We start from the raw sequence: 24,541 nt of genomic DNA on the forward strand, positions 1-24,541 counted from the left end.
ACAATAGGCAAGACATGGAAACAACCTAAACGTCCATCAACAGATGAATGGATAATGAAAATGTGGTGCATACACACATTGGAATATTACTTGGCCACAGAAAAAGAATGAAATAATGTCATTTGCAACAAAATGGATAGGCCTGGAGATTATCATACTAAGTGAAATCAGTCAGACAGACGAAGACAAATATGTAATGTCACTTTTCTGTGGAATCTAAAATTTGACAGAAATGAACTTATCTATGAAACCAAAACAGACTCAGGGACATAGAGAACAGACTTACGGTTGCCAAGGGGGAGGGATGGATTTGGAGGTTGGGGTTAGCAGAAACAAACTATCATATATAAAATGGATAAACAATAAGGTCTTACTGTATGGTACAGGGAACTAACTATATTCAGTATCCTGTGATAATCTATAACAGAGAAGAATATTTTTTAAAAATGTATATGTGTATAACCGAATCACTTTGCTTTACAGCAGAAATTAACACAACATTGGAAATCAACTATACTTGAGTAAAAAATAAAAGAAATACTATCTGAAGTAACCATAAACAGAAACATATATCTTAGGAAAAATATAAAAACTACCACTTTTGCTTGAATACTGCCATTTCAAATCATATTTACATTGACAAAGAATTCTGTTTGTCAAAAACATCTTCAGTAACACTAAGTATCTCAAAAGCCATATGAAATTACTTACGTTCAACCATTTTTGACCCACAAAACAGTAATTTCGTGTGGTTTAACCTACTAATGTGCTATAGATTTCATAATCGTGGAAGTATTTATGAGGCAATTCATTCCATACAAACTACTGTTCATTTGCTTGGAAAGGTTAAGTTTTTTTCTAATAGGCACCTGGATGATCCTTCACTAAGCAACTTTCACAAATTTCAAATAGTCCTTATTTAATTTTGGTGTTTATAACTACCAAATACTTATTACAGTGTTCAGAAATCAAAAAAAGTGAGTGCTAAAATAAGTTCACATACTATACCATACAGGAAAAAAAGTTTTAAATACTAAAAAAGTTGAGGGAATTTCCTGGTTGTCCAGTGGTTAGTCCCTGAGCTTCCACTGCAGAGGGTACAGGTTTGATCCCTGGTCTAGCAATCAAGATCTTGCTTGTTGCATGGCGAGGCCAATCAATAAATAAAATTTTAAAGTTGAAAAGTATATCTTGTAGGAAAAATATAAGTATTCAAATGAAACACCTGTCATAAAGCTAGACAAGTTCAATACTTTGTTCTATAGAAAACTGCGCTGTATAGTGTCAGACAAAAAATCTATGATTCATGCAACTTCCCTGCCCACTAACTTCAATCAATAGCCCCCAAATAAAAGTCAATGCGTGTTTTAATAATAACACAATGAATAATGCTAATGACAATATCATAAGATGATTTATTCCATACTGTTTCTCCCAAGAAGAATGATTTTCCTTCTAAAAGATAATGCATTACAGACTGAAGGAATCTGAAGACATTAAATTTTGAGGGTGTAAGAACAACAACAAGAAGAAAACCTGCAATGATACATCGCCTTTCAAGGTGAGGCAGCACTGTTTTCACGCCTTTATTTATTGTAACACACACACACGTACATAGAAGGTACTCCTTATGTTGAAAGGGTTGTATTGCCACATTTGTTTCCAGGAAGTCTTCAGGAAGAAGCAGGGTCCTGCAGTGCAACTACATCCAACTGTGACCCTAGTTTTAAGGAGCAAGACCGGCACCTATCTTAACCAAAAGACATTGGGGGCGCCAGGCTTCAACAGTACATGAACTGTGAACTTCCAGATGTTCAAGCTCGTTTTAGAAAAGGCAGAGGAACCAGAGATCAAATTGCCAACATCTGTTGGATCATCGAAAAAAGCAAGAGAGTTGCAGAAAAACATCTATTTCTGCTTTATTGATTACGTCAAAGCCTTTGACTGTGTGGATCACAACAAACTGTGGAAAATCAGATGGGCATATCAGACAATATAACCTGCTTCCTGAAAAATCTGTATGCAGGTCAAGATGCAACGTTAGAACTGGACATGGAACAACAAACTGGTTCCAAATCGGGAAAGGAGTGCATCAAGGCTGTATATTGTCACCCTGCTTATTTAACTTTTATGCAAAGTACATCGAGAGAAACTCTGGGCTGGATGAAGCACAAGCTGAAATCAAGATTGCCAGGAGAAATATCAGTAACCTCGGATATGCAGATGATACCACCCTTATGGCGAAAGCGAAGAAGAACTAAAGAGGCTCTTGATGAAAGTGAAAGAGGAGAGTGAAAAAGTTGGCTTAAAACTCAACATTCAGAAAACTAAGATTATGGCAATTGGTCCCATCACTTCATGGCAAATAGATGGGGAAACAGTGGAAATAGTGGCAGACTTTACTTTGGGGGGGCTCCAAAATCACTGCAGATGGTGACTGCAGCCATGAAATTAAAAGATGTTCGCTCCTTGGAAGAAAAGTTATGACCAACCTAGACAGCATATTAAAAAGCAGAGACATTACTTTGCCAACAAAGGTCCATCTGGTCAAAGCTATGGTTTTTTCAGTAGTCATGTATGGATATGAGAATTGGACTATAAAGAAAGCTGAGCATCAAAGAACTGTTGCTTTTGAACTGTGGTGTTGGAAAAGACTCTTGAGAGTCCTTTGGACTGCAATGAGGTTCAACCAGTCCATCCTAACGGAAATCAGTCCTGAATATTCATTGGAAGGACTGATGCTGGAACTGAAACTCCAATACTCTGGCCACCTGATGTGAAGAACTAACTCATTGGAAAAGACCCTGATGCTGGGAAAGATTGAGGTCAGGAGGAGAAGGGGACGACAGAGGATGAGATGGTCAGATGGCATCACCGACTCAATGGACATGAGTTTGAGTAAACTCTGGGAGTTGGTGATGGACAGGGAAGCCTAGTATGCCGCAGTCCATGGGGTCACAAAGAGTCAGACACAACTGAGCGAATGAACTGAACTGAACTGAACTAGGCTGTACAATAGAACCTGGAGTTCTGTCCTAGATATGGATCAGAAATGGGACAATTATACAGATTTGAAAAGGCCAGGATTCCCTAACCACAGTTCCTCAGCCATAGAAGGGTGACAGATGAGCCACAAAAAACCCAAGGCTGGTCACATACTGGGGATATGGAAGCAACCTAAATACACATCAATACACAAATGGATACATAAAATGTGGCATGGGACTTCCCTGGTGGTCCAGTTGTTAAGAATCCGCCTGCCAATGCAGGGGAAAGGGTCTGGATCCCTGGTGGGGCAAGATCCCACCTGCCACAGAGCAGTGAAGCCCATGCGCTCCAACCACTGAGTCCACACACTGCAACAGAAAGTAGCTTCCACTTGCCCCAGCTAGAGAAGGCCTGTGTGCAGCAACAAAGACCCAGAGCAACCAAAAATAAATAAATAATTTTTTTTTTAAAGAAAATGTGGCATGCACATACACTAGAATACTATTCAGCCTCTAAAAAGGAGGACATCGGTCGTCTGCAACAACATGGATGAACTCGGGGCATACTTATGCTCAGAGAAACAAGCCAGACATTGAAGGACAAATGGCAGGGCATGGGGGGGTGACTCCACCAATATGTGGGATCTAAAATAGGCAAACTCATGGAAGCATGAGTAGGATGAAAGAAGGTAGGGGAGGGAGAAACAGGAAGGTATTAGTCAAAAGGCACAAAGTTTCAGGAACTTTCCTGGTGGTCCAGTGGTTAGGACGCCATGCTCCCCACTGCAAGGGGCACCGGTTCTATCCCTGGTTGGGGAACTAAGAGAGTAAATCTTACGCATTTAAGTAAATCTCACCACAAGGGAAAAAAAAATCTCTTTTCTATTTAATTAAATTTGTAGCTATAGGAGATGATGGATGTTCACTAAATTTGCTGTGATAATCATTTCAAATCAAATCATTATGCCTGATGGCTCACCCCTGATGGCTCAATCAGTAAAGAAGTTGCCTGCAATACAGGAAAGCTGGGTTCAGTTCCTGGGTTGGGAAGATCCTTGGAAGAAGAAAATGACAACCTACTCTAGTATTCTTGCCTGGGAAACCCCATGGACAGAAGAGCCTGGCAGGTTAAGGTCCATGGGGTCACAGGAGTTAGACAGGACTTAGCAAGAAACCACCACCTTAAATGGATACAGTTCTGCATGTCAATTATATCTCAATAAAACTGGAAAAATGAAAACATTCTACTTGGGCAAACCCGATGCAAAGTTGACCCTAAATTGTGTGCTAATAAAGCCTGAGTTTACCCTTATTCACTCTTAGCAATAATTCTATCTCTTCCACCGCAACAAACATTTTAAGAACATTCATCCAATATTAACTGAAGTCAAAGAATTGCTCAAGACGAGTAACTTGTTTACAGTGACTATTCCTGGTAAATAAACATGTGCCGACTGAATTAAAAAATGAAAGAAGGAAAGAAATTTTTTTTTAGGCTAAGACATAAAAACTTCCAAACTACTGGTTTACTCCATTGTTTTGTGTTAATGAATTTTATCCAAAAAGGTTACATGCTTAACTCCTGTGAAATTCTCTTAAGGATTACCTGGCTTCTTCAAGGACTTTTCCCATCACTTTGTTTTTATCTCCCTGGTTAACATCTTCATTTAAATCAGTTCCACCAAAGATGATCCCAAAAGGAATTCCATTACCTGCAAAATTAGGATACTTAACAAAGCACAGTTTACCTTTAAAACACCCTCTCACTAATTATCCCCAAGCATTGATATAAAAAACCAAAGTTCCCAAAACATATGGACTGGGTCATGTTGTTTGTTCAATTACATCCACCTCCCCTGAATAGATTAGGTATCACCATTGTGAACATGACATGGGGTTACTCATGTGAGGCAAGGCCATTTTAAATCAATATGCTTTAAATTTTAACATATGAAAAATGTTGTTAGCTTCCATCTATCAAAGTCAAGTATAATCATAATTCAAAAAGACACAAGTACCCCAATGTTCACTGCAGCACTATTTATAATATTTAGGACATGAAAGGAACCTACATATCCACTGATAGATGAGTTGATAAAGAAGATGTGATATCACTGAGGAAAACAGAATTGAAAGAGACACATGTACCCCAGTGTTCATCACAGCACTGTTTACAATAGCTAGGATATGGAAGCAACCTAGATGTCCATTGGCAGATGAATGGATAAGAAAGTTGTGGCACATATACACAATGGAATATTATTCGGCTATTAAAAAGAACACAGTTGAATCAGTTCTATTGAGGTGGATGAAACTGGAGCCTATTATACAAAGTGAAGTAAGTCAGAAAGAAAAACACCAATATAGTATATTAACACATATATCAGAGAAGGCAATGGCACCCCACTCCAGTACTCTTGCCTGGAAAATCCATGGACAGAGGAGCCTGGTAGGCTGCAGTCCATGGGGCTGCTAAGAGTCGGACACAACTTTCATTTTTACTTTCATGCATTGGAGAAGGAAATGGCAACCCACTCCAGTGTTCTTACCTGGAGAATCCCATGGACAGAGAAGCCTGGTGGGCTGCAGTCCATGGGGTCGCTAGAGTCGGACACGACTGAGTGACTTCCCTTTCACTTTTCACTTTCATGCACTGGAGAAGGAAATGGCAACCCACTCCAGTGTTCTTGCCTGGAGAATCCCAGGGATGGGGAAGCCTGGTGGGCTGCCATCTATGGGGTCGCACAGAGTCGGACAACACATATATATGGAATTTAGAAAGATGGTAATGATGACCTTATGTGCAAGACAACAAAAGAGACAGATGTAAAGAACAGACTTTTGGACTCTGTGGGAGAAGGCGAGGGTGGGATGATTAGAGAGAGTAGCATTGAAACATGTATATTACCATATGTGAAACAGATGGCCAGTCCAAGTTCAATGTTTGACACTGGGCACTCAAAGCTGGTGCACTGGGACAACCCAGAGGGATGGGATGGGGAGGGAGGTGTGAGGGGGGTTCAGGATGGAGGGACACATGTACACCCGTGGCTGATTCATGTCAGTGTATGGCAAAACCCACCACAATAATGTAAAGTAATTAGCCTCCAATTAAAATAAATTAATATTTTAAAGTTGTGATATATACATGTATATATATATATACATATATATATAATGGAATATTACTCAGCCACAAAAAGTAATGAAACTGAGTCCATTGTAGTGATGTGGATGAACTCAGAGTCTGTCATACAGAGTAAAGTCAGTCAGAAAAAGAAAAACAAATACTGTCTGTTAATGCATGAGGTTTTCCTGGTGGCTCAGTAGTAAAGAATCTGCCTGCTAATGCAGGAGATTCAAGTTTGATCCCTGGATTGGAAAGAATCCCTGGAGGAGGAAATGGTAATCCATTCCAGTATTATTGCCTGGGAAATCCCATGGACAGAGGCGTTTGATGGGCTATAATCCATGAGGGTCACAAAAGAGTCAGACATGACTTAGTGACTAAACAATAGCAATATTAACTCAAATGTTTGGAAGCTAGAAATATGGTACTGATGACTCTATTTGCAAGGCAAGAACAGAGCCACAGACGTAGAGAATGAACACGTGGACATAGCCAGGAAGGGGAGGGTGGGATGAACTGAAAGAGTAGCACTGACATATGTACACTACCAGGTGTGAAACAGACAGCTAGTGGGAGCCTGCTGCAGATCGCAGGGAGCTCAGCTCGGTACACTGTGATGACCTAGAGGGGTGGGATGGGGGAGGTGGGAGTGAGGCTCAACACGGAGAGGATATCTGAATACACATATTAAACAGCTAACTCACATTGTTGTACTGCAGAAACTAACACAACACTGTAAGCCAATTATCCTCCAATTAAAAATTAAAATGAAAATAAATAAATAAAGCCAAGTGTATCATCCCTGGGAAATGAGTTAATTTGGAACTGCTGGTGTTTATGACGGGAAAAGATGGCTTCAAATGTAGACCTGCTATTCATGATATCAGTCACCATGACGGCGAGGAACCAGGAGGGAAAGGAAAGAGACACAGACTGTATCTTTCAGGAACATGCAGTATGATGAATTACGGAGAGCACAAAGGTATGGGAACCAAAAATATCTGAGATGCTGCAAATGTCAAGTGCAAAAAGATTCCACCCCCTCCCCCCAGGAGCATATTTATTCTGAATGATGAGCCCTAAACTGATGGAAGGCACATTTCCTGCCTTGGTAATCTCAAAAGGCATGGAGCATGCACAGATCAAGTTAAACACGTGCTCATCAAATAGGGCTTCCCAGAAGGACTTCCAAAGGTCAATAAAAATTTCAAAAGAGCAAAAGCAAACCACTAAACAGACCAGATCTAATTTGAGTTCATACTGGGGTTTCTCAAACAAACCATCGCTGCTGCTGCTAAATCGCTTCAGTCGTGTCCAACCCCATAGACAGCAGCCCACTAGGCTCCCCCGTCCCTGGGATTCTCCAGGCAAGAACACTGGAGTGGGTTGCCATTTCCTTCTTCAATGCATGAAACTGAAAAGTGAAAGTGAAGTCGCTCAGTCATATCCGACTCTTAGTGACCCCATGGATTGCAGCCTACCAGGCTCCTCCGTCCATGGGATTTTCCAGGCAAGAGTACTGGAGTGGGTTGCCATTGCCTTTTCCACTACAGAGATTCAACATTGCAACGAAAAGGTAGTGATCTTTCCTTGTATTTACCTTAGAAGTCTTTTGTCATGAAAAGGAGCAGATTTTATATTTTTTCTTTCTAGTGAAGTGCCTCTCATTTCACAGCCTTTAGATACTAAGCACTCTGACAATACACAGGAGGTACAGAAAGGCGGTAAGTAAAAAATTCAAATGAAAACTTTAAAAAGGAATTTAAGTAAAAAAAAAAATCAAGAGCATTTTGATGAACACAATGTGTGTAGTAAAATGATCAACATAAATTTCTCTGTACAAAGAATATCTGTGAAAAGATAAGCAGAAAAACCTAGCTGCCATTGCCTCTATGGAAAGAACCCCGGGTACTTCCCTGGTGGTCCAGTGATTAGGACTCATGCTTTCACTGCCAGGGGCACGAGTTCGATCCCTGGTCAGGGAACTAATATCCCACAAACTGCTTGGTGTGGCAGGGGGAAAAAAAAAAAGGAACCCAGAAGATCACAAATCTGGGATGGTAGAGAAACTTACTTTTTCTCTCTATAACATTTTATATTGCTTGCCTTTCTTACTATTGGCAGGTGTGACCTTTTCCAAAAATACACACAGCCAGACGTGGAAAAGCAGACCATGTAGAGATGATTTACCTTCTGCCAGGGGCTTAGACTTTGGGGGATGTTAAGATTTTAGCACATGGGATGGACATGAACCTTTGGGGACCAGAGAAAGGTCTGTGGCAGTTAAAATAATGGCCCCGAAAGATGTCCATCCATAATTCCCAGGATCTGTGATTATGTTACACAGAAAGGAGAAATCAAGGTTTTGACAAATCTTTCCCTTTGTTTCTTGTTGAGAATAGGCTTTAGGCTTGAATCTAGCAAGGAACAGACATCAGGTGGCTTTAAGAAGCCAGGTTCAGGAAACCATGAGATTTTTTTTCTCAGCAGATGATTGGGAGTGACAAATGGTCAGCATAAGCACTGATTTTGAAAGATCACTAAGTTATGTGCTTAAATATACCATATGTATGTGTGCATGCTCAGTCATATTTGACTCTTTGCAACCCCATGGATTGCAGCCTGCCAGGCTCTGCTGTTCATGGGATTTCCCAGGCAAGAATGCTGGATGGGTTGCCATTTCCTTCTCCAGGGGATCTTCCCGGACCAGGGATTGAACCTTTGTCTCCTGCATCTCCTGCTTTGGCAGGCAGATTCTTTACCGCTGCACCATTGGGCGACACCTATATGGGAAAAGAGGGTCCTACTTCCTATGGTGCAGGAGCGGGAGACAGAGCTAGAAGATTAATAAGGCTGATGCTGGGAGGGATTGGGGGCAGGAGGAGAAGGGGATGACAGAGGATGAGATGGCTGGATGGCATCACTGACTCGATGGACGTGAGTTTGGGTGACCTCCTGGAGTTGGTGATGGACAGGGAGGCCTGGCGTGCTGCGATTCATGGGGTCGAAAAGAGTCAGACATGACTGAACGACTTAACTGAACTGATAGTGCAGGGAAACAGGAAGTCACCTTTAGCAGTGAAATGTCTGAAAATTTCAGAAGTTGATACATCTTGCTGAGTGAAGTGTTACTCCTGTATGATGATTACTATAGATAATGTAGGGCCTCAAGTGACACACTATCTCCTGAAAAGCTGCCACTGCCATGTCATTTAATTCATGTTTGGAAAAAGCCACTTGTGGCTCAACAACAAAATTATCTGTCTTGCCTCCACTCGGTAGCCACCGGGCTCTCAGTGAAGTCAAGCCGACCTTGGAAGGGAAAAGAAGAAATATCCAAAAATTGTAAATAAAGCCAAGAGAATGATTGCATGCACATCCTTTCAAGGTGCAAGAAAGCAGTGTTTAAAGGTTCCCTGTGGATTAGTTTTCTAAGACTGTTGTGTGACTTCAGTATTTACTATTAATTAAAAGTTCTTACTCTGTGAAGTTGTAGTTAGGAATAGACTAAGATAGTTATATAGGTAGTTGTAGAGTTCCCAGTAGGGAATTATAGATAGAGAGGGACACCTAGGGAACTTTGGGAGACCACTGTAAATTAACAAGCACTCAAGAAAAATACCAGGATTATTTTTCTAGATTCCACATATATGTGTTAATATGCAATATTTGTTTTTCTCTTCCTGACTTACTGCACTTTGTATGACAGATTCTAGATCCATCCACATCACTGCAAATGACTCAATTTCATTCATTTTTATGACTAATATTCCATTGTACATATGTGCCACATCTTTATTCTTCATCTGTCGTCGGACACTAGGCTGTTTCCTCATTGTGGCTATTGTAAATAGAGCTGCCAGGAACACTAGGGTACGTGGCCTTTTGAATTATGGTTTTCTCAGAGTATATGCCCAGTAATAGGATTGCTGGGTCATATAATAGCTCTATTTTTAGCTTTTTTTAGGAGCCCCCATACTATTCTCCACAGTGGCTGTATCAATTTACATATGTGGAATCTGGAAAAATGGTACAGATGAACCTACTTCCAGGGCAGGAATAGAGATGCAGACATAGAGACCAGACATGTGGACATGGGGTGGGTAATGGCGGGGTAGGACGGGGTGTTGGACTAACTGGGAGAGTAGCAATGACACACACACACTACCATGTACAGAACACAGAGCTGGTGGGAAGCTGCTGTAGACAGAGAGCTTAGCCCGAAGCTTACAGGTGATTGCCCTGCTGGACACTAACCAGTTCTACAGCCAACCCCATCCTAATATTCTTTTAAAAACCTTATTATTTCTTTATTTTTGGCTGCACTGGATCTTCCTTGCCAAGTGCGGGCTTTCTCTACTGCCACAAGCCGGGGCCTCCTCTTTGTTGGGGTGCACGGGCTTCTCATAGCAGTGGCTCTCCTGCAGTAAGGCATGGGCTCCAGGGTGCATGGGCTTCAGTAGTTGCAGCACGCGAGCATAGTAGTTGTGAAAGACAGGCTTAGTTGCCCCGAGGTGTGTGGGATCTTCCCATGCCAGGGATTGAACCTGTGTCCCCTGCATGGACAGGCAGATTTTTAACTACTGGACCACCAGGGAAGTCCTCATCCTAACAGTCTTTACTAAATTGCCCACTCAAGTCTCAGCTCCCCAAATGCTCTTTAAATTGGCTTTAGCATCTTAGTAGTTTCCTCATTAATAAATTGAGTAAACTCTCTCCTATGTGCTCACTTCTACATTTTGTGAAAGAGCCCCATTTTTAACTTTTGAACATTAGATTTTGAGTGAAGAAAAACACATCAAAAACATTCACGATAAGACTCTTAATGTAGTAAAAACAGCTTCGATATACATCCAATCTCAACTGGCGTAGTTACATCATTTTAGAAAAGCCATCTGTTAAGAACAAACCGAAAAGATGATTGTGTTCCTTCCATTTTGGAACCGGATAAATGGGATAAACTGTTTCATCTATGTTTCAAGTTGACCTTATAGGCACTGCTGGTTTTCGTGACTGCTAGCATTTCATCCCGAAGAGAGGGGCTTACCTTGCAAAAGTCTGCCTCCTCTATACAAATGCAGAGCCACAGCTGCCTCCAAGTTTTCTGCCTTGATGAAGTTTGAGATTTCAGATGGACTTTCAAAGTCAAAGGCATCTTTCAGAATACACACATGACCTGCAGCTTCTAGATGGTCCCTTTATCAAAAAATAAACAGAAAAAAGATAGGAAAACAAAAAATTAAAATGGAACATGTTGCTGCTGTGGTCAAAACTTTAAATCAATCAAAAGATTCATTAAACCAAAAGTTAATAATACATATCTTCTGAATTGTCCTCTAGAAGCAATCCACCTAAAAGACATTCATCCATCAGCCTCAAATACCAAAACTGGGACTGGGACCAGGGCTGGGACCAAGGGTAGCAGGAAAGAAAGAGTAAATGTTAGTCGCTTCAGTTGTGTCTGACTCTTTGTGACCCCATGGACTATAGCCCACCAGGCTCCTCTGTCCATGGAATTCTCCAGGCGAGAATACGAGAGTGGGTTGCCATTCCATTCTCCAGGGGATCTTCCCAGCTCAGGGATCAAACCCAGTCTCCTGTATTGCAGGCAGATTCTTTATCATCTGCACCACCAGAGAAGTTCCATCAACCCAAATAGAGATCAGTATAAAATTACAGTCCATACCCCTCATAATACAATTGGGCTTTTCCATACACAAAATGGTGATCAACTTTTTAATGTGATCATCTTTTCAATGTAGACTATTTGGAAAGTCTGCCATAGGCTTCAAGAAATAAACACTACTATACTGGGGAAACAGGCACAAGCTCTTCTGTGGGCAAAGTAGCAACCACTAGCAGATTTATTTTTATTTTTATTTTTTTTTTTAATTCACGGACACTTGCATGCCCTGCACGTGCGGCCTGGGCCTGGGCCAGGGCCCGAAGCAGCATGGGCATGGTCAGGCAGCACATCTTGAAGCGCGGCCACTCCGTCCGGTGCAGCGCAGCCCGTCCGCCGAGAGGCCCCACTAGCAGATTTAAAATGCACAAACTCTGTGATCAAATAACTTCCCTTCTCAGAATTGATCTAAAAGCACACTAGGGTACGAGTGCAACACATGCATCCAAGAATAAGCACTGAGGAAGCAAAAAAGTAAGCACATGTCCTCAGTGTGCAACAGGAGGGGACCAGTTATATTACAGTGAGTATGAGGCCATCAAGCCCTGATGCTGTGAAGAAAATGCAGATCACTGTGACATTATTTAGAATGAACTCAATACACACTGTTAATGAAAAGAGAGCAAAGTGAAGAACCCTGTGTATATATAGCATGTGTGCATAGAATATCTGTAGAAAGATTTAGAAGAAATAGGTAACAATGATTCTGTCTAAAGAGATCCAGGGACCAGAGCTTTTTTGCACGGCTAGACCCTTTTGCATGGCTAGATACTTTGACCAGGTACATACATTATTTTTAATATAGTAAGTCCCTAACGTACATATGAGTTCCATTCTGAGAGCATGTTCGTAAGTCCAATTTATTGGTAAGTCCAACAAAGTTAGCCTGAGTACCCAGCTAATACTATCAGCTATATATTACTGTACTGTAATAGGTTTGTAATACTTTTCACACAAATAATACATAAAAAGGAAACAAACACAAAAAAATAGAGAAAACATTTTTAACCCTATAGTACAGAACCTTGAAAAGTACAGCAGTAACAGTTACATGACTGCTGCTTTTGCACTTGCTTCCAGACTTCCTGGGCTTGAAATAAAGATATTGCACCTCTGTCCTCCATATAGTACTCACAGTAAAGTACACAAAAGCATAACCAACTTGTAGACAATGCACACATGTGACAATGTATGCCAGACACAGGACTAACTTACATGGTTAGACATGTGAATGCACATTCTGCATTTTTTAAAATCTGCAATGTTGATAAGTGGAACTTATTGTAATTGCTTGAGGTGTATGTGTGTGAGCATGTGAATGTACAGCCAATCCAACTTGGCCTCTCCCTTGATTAAAACCCTCAAATGGCTAAGAGTAGAGAGCTCAATTGTCAACTCTGCGAGAATGGGGCATGCATCTGTCTTGCTTACTGAATAAAGCAAGCAGTGATGGCTGGATGTGTCTCTGGGATCAAGTCCAAGTGCCCTAGCCTAGCACACAGTGCCCTTCATATCCCACTTCCCCTGCAAGGCCAAGTGCATCCCACTCTTGCCATCCTTAGCTCCAGTCCTGCCCTTCCATCTGGAGGATGTCCAATGCATCATGCCTTCTGAGCCCCCTGACACGGCCCCAACATTCCCCAACACCAGCCCCCTTCAGTGAAATTTGACAGCCTCTGCTCCTAATGCAGCTGTCCCCTCACTATTTCCATTGTGCTCCAAGCCTATTGCTACCACCATCCCTCTGGGCTGCAGTCATATGAGCAAGGCAGTCACATCATACTTAGAGCTCCTATTACAGAACTGAAAACCAACAAGGACCTGCTATAGCACAGGGGACTCTATACTCAATATCTTGTAATAATCTATAACGGAAAAGAATCCGAAAAAAGAATATATAGCTATGATTGAATCACTTTGTTGTACACCTGAAATGAACACAACACTGTAAATCAACTATACTCCAAAAACAAAATCGGAAAAGAACAAACAGAAAAACACAAAATCAGCACATTAGTGGCAATCAAGGACACTTAAAATTACTCTTGAAAAGTTCTTAAATCATCCAGAAGGTACTGGAGTACAAAGTTCAAACCTAACACAGCCATTTTCCCCCTAATTCCAGAGATAATAAAGATGGTTATTCTTCAGCTGAACATCAGAGGAGTTAGCTGGGTGGCACTTAGGAGCAATATTGTATCAAATAATAAGAGTAAACATAGAAGAACAAGGATCTAGAACATTCAATCCAAATGATCATAAAATGACCAACTTCCTTACACAGGGGGCGCCTCAGGAGAACTCAGGTCTTCAGAAGATACATTAGATTCAAATCTTCAAGCCCACCTCCACTCTGGGAAATATGGCGAGAATCATCACCGATACTACTACGTGAATGATGAATTTTTTCTCTCTCTTTGTTTTCTCTTTTGTGTTGTAAATTAAATGCAAGGCTGCAGCTATCACCTTGCCAAGAAAGAAAAACTAAGGTCTGGAGACTTGAGTTGGCTTCTGTTCTTACAACATATTGAGTATCTTTATCTTGTCATTTCTGCTGTTAATGCTGATTGACCACTGTCACTGCCCCCCACCCCCCGACCACCCCCCCACCCCCTACCACCACCACCTAACCCCCTCAACTCCTTTAGAAATGATGATGGTAACTGTTAAGCAGAACCAGGATAGAAGCCTGCAGGCTGTCTAGTTATCTGCTCACTTCAGCCTAAAAATACACATCATGCAAAAATAAGGACACCACAAACTTCAGAGTATAACTGTGAAATGACTGTTATTCCATCTTTAAAACTCTAAAATGAGAAGCCAGAAACAAAGGTGTTGGGAAATGGAAAGGAAACAGTTTGAATTCTACTTAGGAAATTTATACCTGAGAGATTTCTGGCTGATGCAGAATCTACAGGGCAGGGCATATTGGATTGGGTGACTGGGTATAGACAATGCCTTGTTCTTTGTCTATTAAACGCATTTTCAAATGGCATTTCAACACTAGCTTTATGATCTCATAAATATTTTAAAATAGTCTTTTTTTTTTTAATCTTAATTCTCTATGGACCAAGACTTGAGCCTTGTTTTCTGCCGATTTGTATCAGGTTGGCCAAAAAGTTCTTTCTGGCTTTTCCATAAGATCTTAAGGAAATAACACTTTTAAATTGCTTTGTCCTTGTTCCTTCTGGGGCTCCGGGGCACAGGAGCCTTTCTGTTCAGCTTCCATGACTTCCACTGAGTTCCAAAAGTCAGGTTCAAACAGTTGCCAGTCAGAGAAGGAAGGGGATACAGAGGCAAGAGAGGAACAGCCAAGAAGCAACTGTTTGCTTCTGGTCAAAGTTTAAGATTACCTGAGTACAGGCCATGAATACACCCTAATCCTATCCTGGTTTGAGATTAACTGAGTACAGGCCATGCACACACCCTAATCCTATCAACAACACTACCCTTGGACCATTGCTATAAAAATCCTCACCAAATTCTTCAGGGTTGGGACACAGAGTTTCAAGGGCTCCCCTTTGCCTGGGAAAGCAATAAAGCTATTCTTTTCTACTTCACCCAAAACTCTGTCTCCGAGATTTGATTTGTTAGGGGAACCACTGACTGAAACCACCTGCCCTGGCCAGGCACCATAGTAACCACTTACGTGAGTTCTGTTAAACAGGAGGTCCTCAAAAGGAATGTAGAACTAACAAGTTAGCATCAACCAGAAGAATTCAGGAAAAGTCAAAAGGAAAGAGGAGACGCCAGTACCTAAGTCCTACCAACCTCCCAGAATCCTTCTCACTGGAATCTATCTTGGCTGAGCCATGCAATCGCCATCAGGAAGGACCCTGAGTCAGAATTATCGGCCAGAGACAACCTGGAAACTAGCCTCATTACCATAAAACCTGAGACTGCGAATCACGTGGCAGAGCAGTTCTCCTGGGTTCTCTTACCCTGCTGCTCCCCATCCAAGTCCCCTTCCCAAAAAAGTCTCTTGCTTTGTCAGCACATGTATTTCCTCCAACAATTCATTGCCACGTGTTAGACAAGAGCCCACTCTCAGGCCCTGGAAGGGATCCCCCTTCCTGCAACAGATTTGGCACCAGCGCACAGAGGCTGACCTTTCAGCATCACTGGGCTTCCCCAGTAGCCCAGCAGGTAAAGAATCTGCCTGCAATGCAGAAGACCCCGGTTCAATTCCTGGGTCGGGAAGATCCACTGGAGAAGGGATAGGCTACCCACTCCATTATTCTTAGGCTTCCCTGGTGGCTCAGCTGGTAAAGAATCTGACTGCAATGTGGGAGGCCCGGGTTTGATCCCTGGGTTGGGAAGATCCCCTGGAGAAGGAAACAGCTACCCACTCCAGTATTCTGGCCTGGAGAATTGGGGTCGCAAAGAGTCAGACATGACTGAGTGACTTTCACTCTTCACTTGTCATGAGTAATAACTTGATTCAACTAATAAATTCCCCAAGCACCTGTTATGTCCCAGGAACTCTGGCTTATTTGGCTTAACGAAGGCTTTTTTTTTTTTTGAGAACAAAAGCATCTCCAACAAATTAAGAGACTTTGAGCATGTTCTAGAAATTGACTAAACCTCCTTGCACATCCCTGACTCAAGATTCAAAGATTCAGTAGGACTCTATCTGCTTCCACTTGGCTGAAAGCCATCATATTTAACTGAGTGCACAAACAGAGCTTAATCATTTGTGTGTTTAGCCTATGTGGATTTTGATAAGCTATGATGTCTCCATTAAAAAAAAAAAAAAAAGGCAAGAAAAACTGATACAGGGCAGGCCACACGAACTGCATCCCATTCCATAGCCATGAGCCCCTGCATGATCCTGAGACAGGAAACAGGAATCTAATATTTCTTAAGGCCATCTCACCTTGTGGGCCTCTAAGTGTGAGCAGGTGGCGGGGCCCACTGATTCTCATAGAACATTGCACCTAATGTCAACCTGGTGTTGACATTACTGTCCCGTGATGTCAACCTGGCTCAACTATGGTTCACCTGGGGGGAAAGAATGTCATGTCACTGGTGGGGTGAAGCTACCTGTGTTGAAGTGTAAGATGTCACACTCTGATACTATTTCAGGGAGTTCTGAGACGTGGGACTTCCCAGGTGGTCCAGTGGTTGACAGTCTACTTACCAATGCAGGGGACATGGGTTCAATCCCTGGTCCGGGAAGATCCCACATGCCTAGGCGCAACTAAACCTGTGTGCCACAACTACTGAGCCCACAAGCCACAACTACTGAGCCTGCACCCTAGACCCCTAGCTCTGCAACAAGAGAAGCTACCACAATGAGAAGCCCGTGCACCACCATGAAGAATAGCCCCTGCTCACTGCAACTAGAGAAAGCCCATGTGCAGCAACAGAGACCCGGTGCAGCCAAAAATAATTAAGTAAATAAAAACTTTTTTAAGAAAGGAAGTTCAGATAAGTTAAGAGAAACCATGCTGGTCTTGAAACCATGATGAAGCTCAGCAAGATGAAGACCTGTCAAGGCAATGCCCACATGAACCCGTGAGCCCCAGCTCAGGAGAGTAAACTGGAGAGAACACTGCCCCCCTTGCCTCTCCATAAATGCAGTGAGATAATAACAGCACATTTGTGGGACATGGTGTTACCTTGCATATTATCTCCTTTGGTGAGTTCTGCAAACTGTAAAGTGAATCTACTTTTTAATGTGATTCTAGTGGATTCTTATACTTGAGAGATAACTGTTAGGAAGTCACTCTTTTTAAAATAATGCAAACATATAGTCACAAAACAGGTAAAGCATCTAGATCAGGTCTCCTGAACCCAAAAGACTACTGAGCTCAGACTGATGAAGTAAATGAACTTGGGGCGAAGGGGAGACAACAAGAAATGAGGGGTCCTATATCAAATGGAAGAGACAGGTCCCATCTGCAGGGTGAGTCCTACATTGTCTAATAATAAAGCCAACTGAGCACTGCAAATGTGGCAAGTTGAAAAAAGATGTGCTGAGTGTAAAATATATGTACAGGGACTTCCCTGGTAGTCCAGTGGCTAAGACTGCACTCCCAATGCAGGGGGCCTGGGTTTGATCCCTGGTCAGAGAACTAGATCCCACATGCTACAACTAAGAGTTCGCATGCCACAGCTAAAGATCTTGCATGCCACAACTAAGACCCAGTGCAATCAAATAAATGAATACAGAGCAATCATAATTTTTGTATTGACAACATGTTGAAATAATATTTGGATATACTGAGTTCATAAGACTGTATTATTAAAATTAATTTGATCTGTTTCTGCTTTGTTTAAAGTGACTACTAGAATGTTTTAAATGACACAGTGGCTCCCTTTATGTCTAAACACATGGATTACATCCTCTTCAGCTCTAGAACTCCTTCATGGATCACTGCCTTGTCGTGGAGAAGAGGGTTGCATAGCAATGAAGCTGTGAGCCATGCCATGCAGGGCCACCCAAGGTGGACAGGTCACAGTGAAGAGTTCTGACAAAACGTGGTCCACTGGATGAGGGAATGGCAAATCGCTCCAGTATTCTTACTGAGAGAACCCGATGGACAGTATGAAAAGGCAAAAAGATACGACACCAGAAGATGAGCCCCCCAGTTTGGAAGGTGTCCAGTATGCTACTGGGGAAGAGCGGAGGGCAATCATGAATAGCTCCAAAAAGAGTGACGTGGTTGGGCCAAAGTGGAAACGACACTCACTTGTGGATGTGTCTGGTGATGAAAGTAAAGTCTGATGCTATAAAGAGCAATACTGCATAGGAACCTGGAATGTCAGGTCCATGAATCCAGGTAAACTGGACAGGATCAAGCAGGAGATGCAAGAGTGAACATCGACATTTTAAGGATCAGTGAACCAAAATGGATAGAAATGGGCAAATTTAGTTCAGATGACCATTATATCTACTATTGTGGGCAAGAATCCCTTAGAAGAAATGGAGTAGCCCTCAGTCAACAAAAGTGTCCAAAATGCAGTACTTGGGTGCAATCTTAAAAATGACAGAATGATCTCTGTTCATTTCTAAGTAAACCATTCAACAACACAGTAATCCAAGTCAATGCCTCAACCACAAATGCTGAAAAAGCTGAAGTTGATTGGTTCTATGAAGACCTACAAGACCTTCTAGAATTAACACCAAAAAAAGATGTCCTTTGCATCATAGGGGATTAGAATGCTAAAGTAGGAAGTCAAGGGATACCTACAACATTTATTTTTCCCTTAAACCTTCAAAAATTGATGCTTTTGAACTGTGGTGTCAGAGAAGACTCTTGAGAGTCCCTTGGACTACAAGATCAAACCAGTCAATCCTAAAGGGAATCAGTCCTGAATATTCACTGGAAGCTGAAACTCTAATACTTTGGCTACTTGATGTGAAGAACTGACTCACTGGAAAAGACTCTGATACTGGAAAAGATTGAAGGCAGGAAGAGAAGCGGAGACAGCGGATGAGATGGTTGGATGGCATCACTGACTTGATGGACATGAGTTTGAGCAAGCTCTGGGGGGTGGTGATGGTCAGAGAAGCCCAGCTTGCTGCAGTCCATGGGGTCACAAAGAGTCAGACACAACTGAGTGACTCAACTGAACTGAACTAAAACTTCAAAAGTTCAGAGGTCTGCTTTTCCTCTTTCCTTTACTGGTAAGTATCAGTAAAGCTTTCACTCTGAAATATGTCACCTCTGTCAACTAAAAATTGGCACTTGCCAAGAGCATTTGCCAGTTTCTACATAGCTCAGTTGGTAAATCATCTGCCTGCAATGCAGGAGACCTGGGTTCAATTCCTGGGTCAGGAAGATTCCCTGGAGAAGGAAATGGCAAAGCACTCCAGTATTCTTGCCTGGAGAATCCCATGGACAGAGGAGCCTGACAGGCTACAGTCTAAGGGATGGTAAGAGTCAGACACGACTTAGCGACTAAACCACCACCACCACCACCAAACAAGAACAAGGGCATTTGCCATCTGCTCCTGTGGAGATTGAACCCTATGCTGATGCAGCTATTGATCTTCAATACGGGCTGAGGGAATCCAAGGTGGAATGAGACACTCTGTGTTCCAGGGAATCTGGTGGGACAGGTCTTTAGATAGATATTTCCAGGAACTGATTTCATGATCCCAAACTTTGTATCTCTTCCTATCTAGGAAAGCACTAAATCCCTTCATGGTGACATCGGCTTCTCATGACTAGCAGAAAACCTTGTGTAAAGTAAGCGCTCAATTGCACTGAACTCCCCTATTGACCTTCCTTCTTCCCATTGCCTCTTTGGAGCAGTCTCTCAGAGCTATCAGAGGTGCTGTCTTCCAGGCTGCAGCCCTCATTTTACCCCAAATAAAACTTAGCTCGCAACTCTCACCTTGCACTTTTTTGTCGACACTTCGATAACATCCATTTCCACTTCCCCTCTTCCTTGAACATACGCATCCCTCATTTCAGTGTGAAGCACTCAACTCCAGGATCCAATCAAAGCTTGCCACCTATGCATACAACCAGCCCAGGGCAGGCACTCTGGGACGTGGGACTGCACTTTCAGGGACTCAGATTTGCGTTTCTTGCTGAAAGTGAAAGTGAAGTTGCTCAGTTGTGTCCGACTCTTTGCAGATCCCATGGACCGTAGCCTACCAGGCTCCGCCGTCCATGGGATACCGTCCATGGGATTTTCCAGGCAAGAATACTGGAGTGCGCTGCCATTTCCTTCTCCAGGGGATCTTCCGAACCCAGGGATCAAACCCAGGTTTCCTGAACTGCAGACAGACACTTTACTGTCTGAGCCACCAGGGAGAGTTCTGTTTCTTGCTGGGCTTGAACTGAATAGATATAGAGTTGGGAGGTGCCAGCAAAGAAAACCTGACAAGCATGGGAAGTGGATACAAGACAGAGAGAGCAACTCCCATCAATACCGTCTTAAAAGTAACATCATGCCCGAGGTCTGCCCTACCTTCAGACTTTTTATAGGATAAGCAGCTAAATCCCTTTCCTTGTCTATGTGATTAGGGTTGGGTTTTCAGTGACATGAGGCTGCAAATCTCTGTTACTATTATAGACCATCAGATTAGAGCCTTTCTTGTTCTTGACCTAAAATCCTGTCTAGCTTCTCATAAACCTTCAGGGTCTCTAATCACAGAGGTGATCTTTCCCCGAGGCCCTTCATCCCTTCCACAGCAACAGTACTCTGACCTCAGAGGGTCACAAAGCCCCTCTCTGTCCCCTATTTCTTGTTTGTAGCAAAAGGCTTTCATTTCCTAGACCCTCCCAAGAGTTCCAAAGAGCAGACTCAAGCAGTTATTAATTAGGGAAGGGAGGGAACATAGAATAGAAGCAACCATCAATTGCTCAAAACAAAACAAAAAAATAATAAAGAAAAAATTTTTAAAGAAAAACAAACTCCCAAAAATAGAAAATAAAATAAGAAAGGATAATTTAGTGATAAAGCAAGAGTCCTGCTTACAGACATAGAGAACAAACTTACAGGTTGCCCAGAGGATGGGATGAAGGGAAAGGATAGTTCCAAAGTTTGAGATTGACTTATACACACTGTTGTATTGTAAATGAATAGTCAACAAGGACCTATTGTATAGCACAGGGAACCTGCTCAGTGCTATGTGGCAGCTTGGATGACAAGGGAGTTTAGGGGAGAATGGATACATGGATATGCATGTCTGAGTCCCTTCACTGTTCACCTGAAACTATCACAGCGTTGCTTGTTAATCAGCTATACCCCAGTACAAAATAAAATGTTTTAAAAAAGGAAAATTATAGCAGCAACAACAAAAAGAAAACCGGATATCTCAAGTTAAGGAATTGAGGACTTTTCTATGTATTGGGAAGATGCAAGAGTCTGGGCTTGGTGAAATCATTCCTTTGGTATGCACCTCAGCTATCTGGGGCCAGTATCCTCAGTTTTCACATCCTGAGATTCCTCAGGCTGCAGTCTGATGTCTGCTAGTAATAGATGGCAGGTATTTTTTCCTTCCTGAGTGTCCTCAGGGCTCACCAGCTCACCATCAGTGGCGGCTGCAATCACCAATGACTGTGACGTCCTTGTCTACTGGTATGGCAGGAAATATTCAATTTTTTACATCTCTTACATCATCTCTCTCCTCTGCTACATCATCCCAGGTCCTTCCAAATCATTTTCAAGCCTGTACTCTCCCTTTGTTCCTATGTCACCCACCTCAGTCCCTCACTCCCAAATCTTGCTAGCATTCAATCCAGAACCTTCACCTGGAAGCTGCCCTCTCTTGCTAACTCTTCAGATGCCTCCACTTCTCAACTCCACAAGCTGCTTCCTGTGTCAGGGCATCCCCACAGGCGGGTCCCTTGGCCAGAAATGCTGTTCCCAACCTTTCTCCCTCTTCATCCAATTAACCCACAGGTTTTAAGCTCCAGCTTAAAAAGTTATTTCTCTTGGGATTTTTCCAGTGACCCAGCGGTTAAGGTTCCATATTTCCAATGCATAGGGCGTGGGTTCCATCCCTGGTTGGGGAACTAAGAGTCCACGTGCTGTGCAGTGTGGCCAAAGTAAATAAATAATAAAAAATAAATAAAAAGTTTTTTTCTCATATGCAAACATTCACAGCAGCCCTAGTCATAGTAGCTAGTTAAGTGCAAACAACTCAAATGTCCTTCAGCTGATGGATGGACAAGCAACATGTGATATGGCCATAAATGGAATATATTATTCCGCTATAAAAGAATTAAGTACTGATGCATTCTGCAGAGCCTTCAGAAAGGACCATATAGAGTATGATTTCATTTATATGAGATGTCCAAAAAAGGCAAATCCATGGGGACAGAAAGATTATTGGCTGCCTGGAGCTTGGGGAGGGGCACTGGGGGGCGGAGGGGAAGATGACAGTTAATGGGTCTGGGGTGCCTTTTGAGATGGTTAAAAATGTTCTGAAATGAGATAGTGGTGATGGTTGTGTGACTTTATGAATATACTAAAAACCACTGAATTGGATGCTTTAAAAGGGTGAATTTTATGGTATGTGAATTATATCTCAATTAAAAAAACTGCATGAGAAAGGAAAAGCTATTTCTCTGGGGAGCCTCCCAGACCCTCTAGAAATAGGTCTGTCTTTTGAACACACTCTTGTGTGTGTGTGTGTGTGTGTGTGTGTGTGTGTGTGAGCGCACTCAATCATGTCCAACTCTTTGTAACCCCATGGACTGTAGCCTGCCAGGGTCCTCTGCCCATGGAATTTTCCAAGCAAGAATAATGGAGCAGGTTGCCATTTCCTACTCCAGGGGATCTTTCTGACCCAGGGATCAAACCCACGTCTCTTTCGTCTCCTGCATTGGCAGGTAGAACACACTCTTTCCACCTGGCAGTTCTTCCTAGCATTGATCATATTGTAATTAAAGAATCTGTGTGATTGTACATTCGTGCTAGAATGCCGAAATCTTCTTTCAAATGACGGCATAGCGTTGAGCTGATGTGCTAAAAATTCTCTGGCTGAGCAGCTGCTGGCTTCTGCAGAGCTAACCTGTCTTCCTCTGTTCCAGAGCCTTCCCAGCTCTGTGCCCCTGGAGATGTGCAATAATAAATATTTGCTGAATGAAAACAATAAGCAACAATGATTTTATCAGGGGAAAAGATGAAAGCCTTTTCTCACTGACTTAATGTACACCTGCAGTTTCTGAAACTGGGCAGGACCCTGTGGGGCTTCCGGGTATGGAAGCCTTTATAAGAAATAGGCTTCATACAGCCTCGGTGACCTTCTCTGAGGTCCAAAGAGCAGGTTCAAATAGTTGTTCATCAGGGTAGGGAGGGGTTGCGGAGACAAGGGAAGAGCAGTCAAGAAACAATACTGCAGCTGTGGGACAGGGTCCTGGTTCCATGTCAAGGGGTACATAGAACAGTATCTTTGAACTCTTCTGCAGAGCCAAACCCCCAGCAACACTTGGTGGTTACAGCAGAATTCAGACCTATACCAGCAGAGGGTCCCTGGGCAGTAGGGTCAGGACTGTACTACATGTGATATTTGCTTTCCTCCTTTTTTTTCCCCCTCCAGTGCATTTCCACAAAGTCTTCTGTTTGCTTCTGTTATCTAAACTACTTCCCATCAAATAAAATCACACTGTGTTTCAGATGGAGGAAAAAGAGAACACACAACCACACACTCCTGTACAAAGTCTGGCTCTCTCAACACAGGGACATTGCATTCACTCTGGTGTCAGAGCCCTGGTCCAAGCACCAACTTTTAGAACTCCCTACTCTGCTGTGTGATTCTGGTTTTTTGTTTTTAATTTTTGGGCCCCACCAAAAAATTAAAAATTAAATTGAACCTACGCCCTCTGCATTAGAACTGTAGAGTCTAAACTACTGAATCCCCAAGGAAGTCCCAGAACTGTGGACCCAGCAAGCCTCAATCTTTCACCACCTTTTCTTGTTTTCCATCTCTTGTTCTTCTTTTTTTTTTGGCCAAAATAGGTAGCTTGTGGGATCTTAATTCCCCAACCAGGAATTGAACCAGGGCCCTCAGCAGTGAAAGTGCTGAGCCCTGACCACTGGACCACCAGGGAAGTTCCTTCTTTTCCATCTCTTTTCTTGCATTTTCTTTTCTACTAAAAAGATGCACAGCTTGGGAGTTGCGAGTTAAGTTTATCTGGGGCAAAATGAGGACTGCAGCCCAAGAGGCAACACCTCAGATAGCTCTGAGAGACTGCTCCAAAGAGGCAGTGGGGAAAGATTAACATATAAGGTTTTGGTTAAGGCGGAGCTCAATACCATTAAGCATTCATTTTA

At 42.5% G+C, this 24,541-nt stretch overlaps 1 protein-coding gene and 1 non-coding gene across 7 annotated transcripts in view; both read right to left on the bottom strand.

Moving 5' to 3' along the window:
* GLT1D1 (glycosyltransferase 1 domain containing 1) overlaps nucleotides 1-24,541 on the bottom strand; it is a 115,468-nt gene that overhangs the window by 84,234 nt on the left and 6,693 nt on the right. For all 6 annotated transcript variants that reach the window (XM_070769358.1, XM_070769356.1, XM_019977762.2 and 3 more), the window contains exons 2-3: nucleotides 11,165-11,313; nucleotides 4,594-4,699 (exon numbers count right to left, since the gene is read on the bottom strand). In XM_070769358.1, the coding sequence (XP_070625459.1) occupies nucleotides 4,594-4,699; nucleotides 11,165-11,313 (255 nt within the window). The remainder of the gene's footprint in view (nucleotides 1-4,593; nucleotides 4,700-11,164; nucleotides 11,314-24,541) is intronic.
* Nucleotides 24,246-24,318, bottom strand: TRNAE-UUC (transfer RNA glutamic acid (anticodon UUC)). The gene has a single exon. It is a non-coding gene; the product is annotated as a tRNA-Glu (tRNA).

The sequence above is a fragment of the Bos indicus genome, chromosome 17, assembly GCF_029378745.1.
Source record: "Bos indicus isolate NIAB-ARS_2022 breed Sahiwal x Tharparkar chromosome 17, NIAB-ARS_B.indTharparkar_mat_pri_1.0, whole genome shotgun sequence".
Classification (NCBI taxonomy): Eukaryota; Metazoa; Chordata; class Mammalia; order Artiodactyla; family Bovidae; genus Bos; species Bos indicus.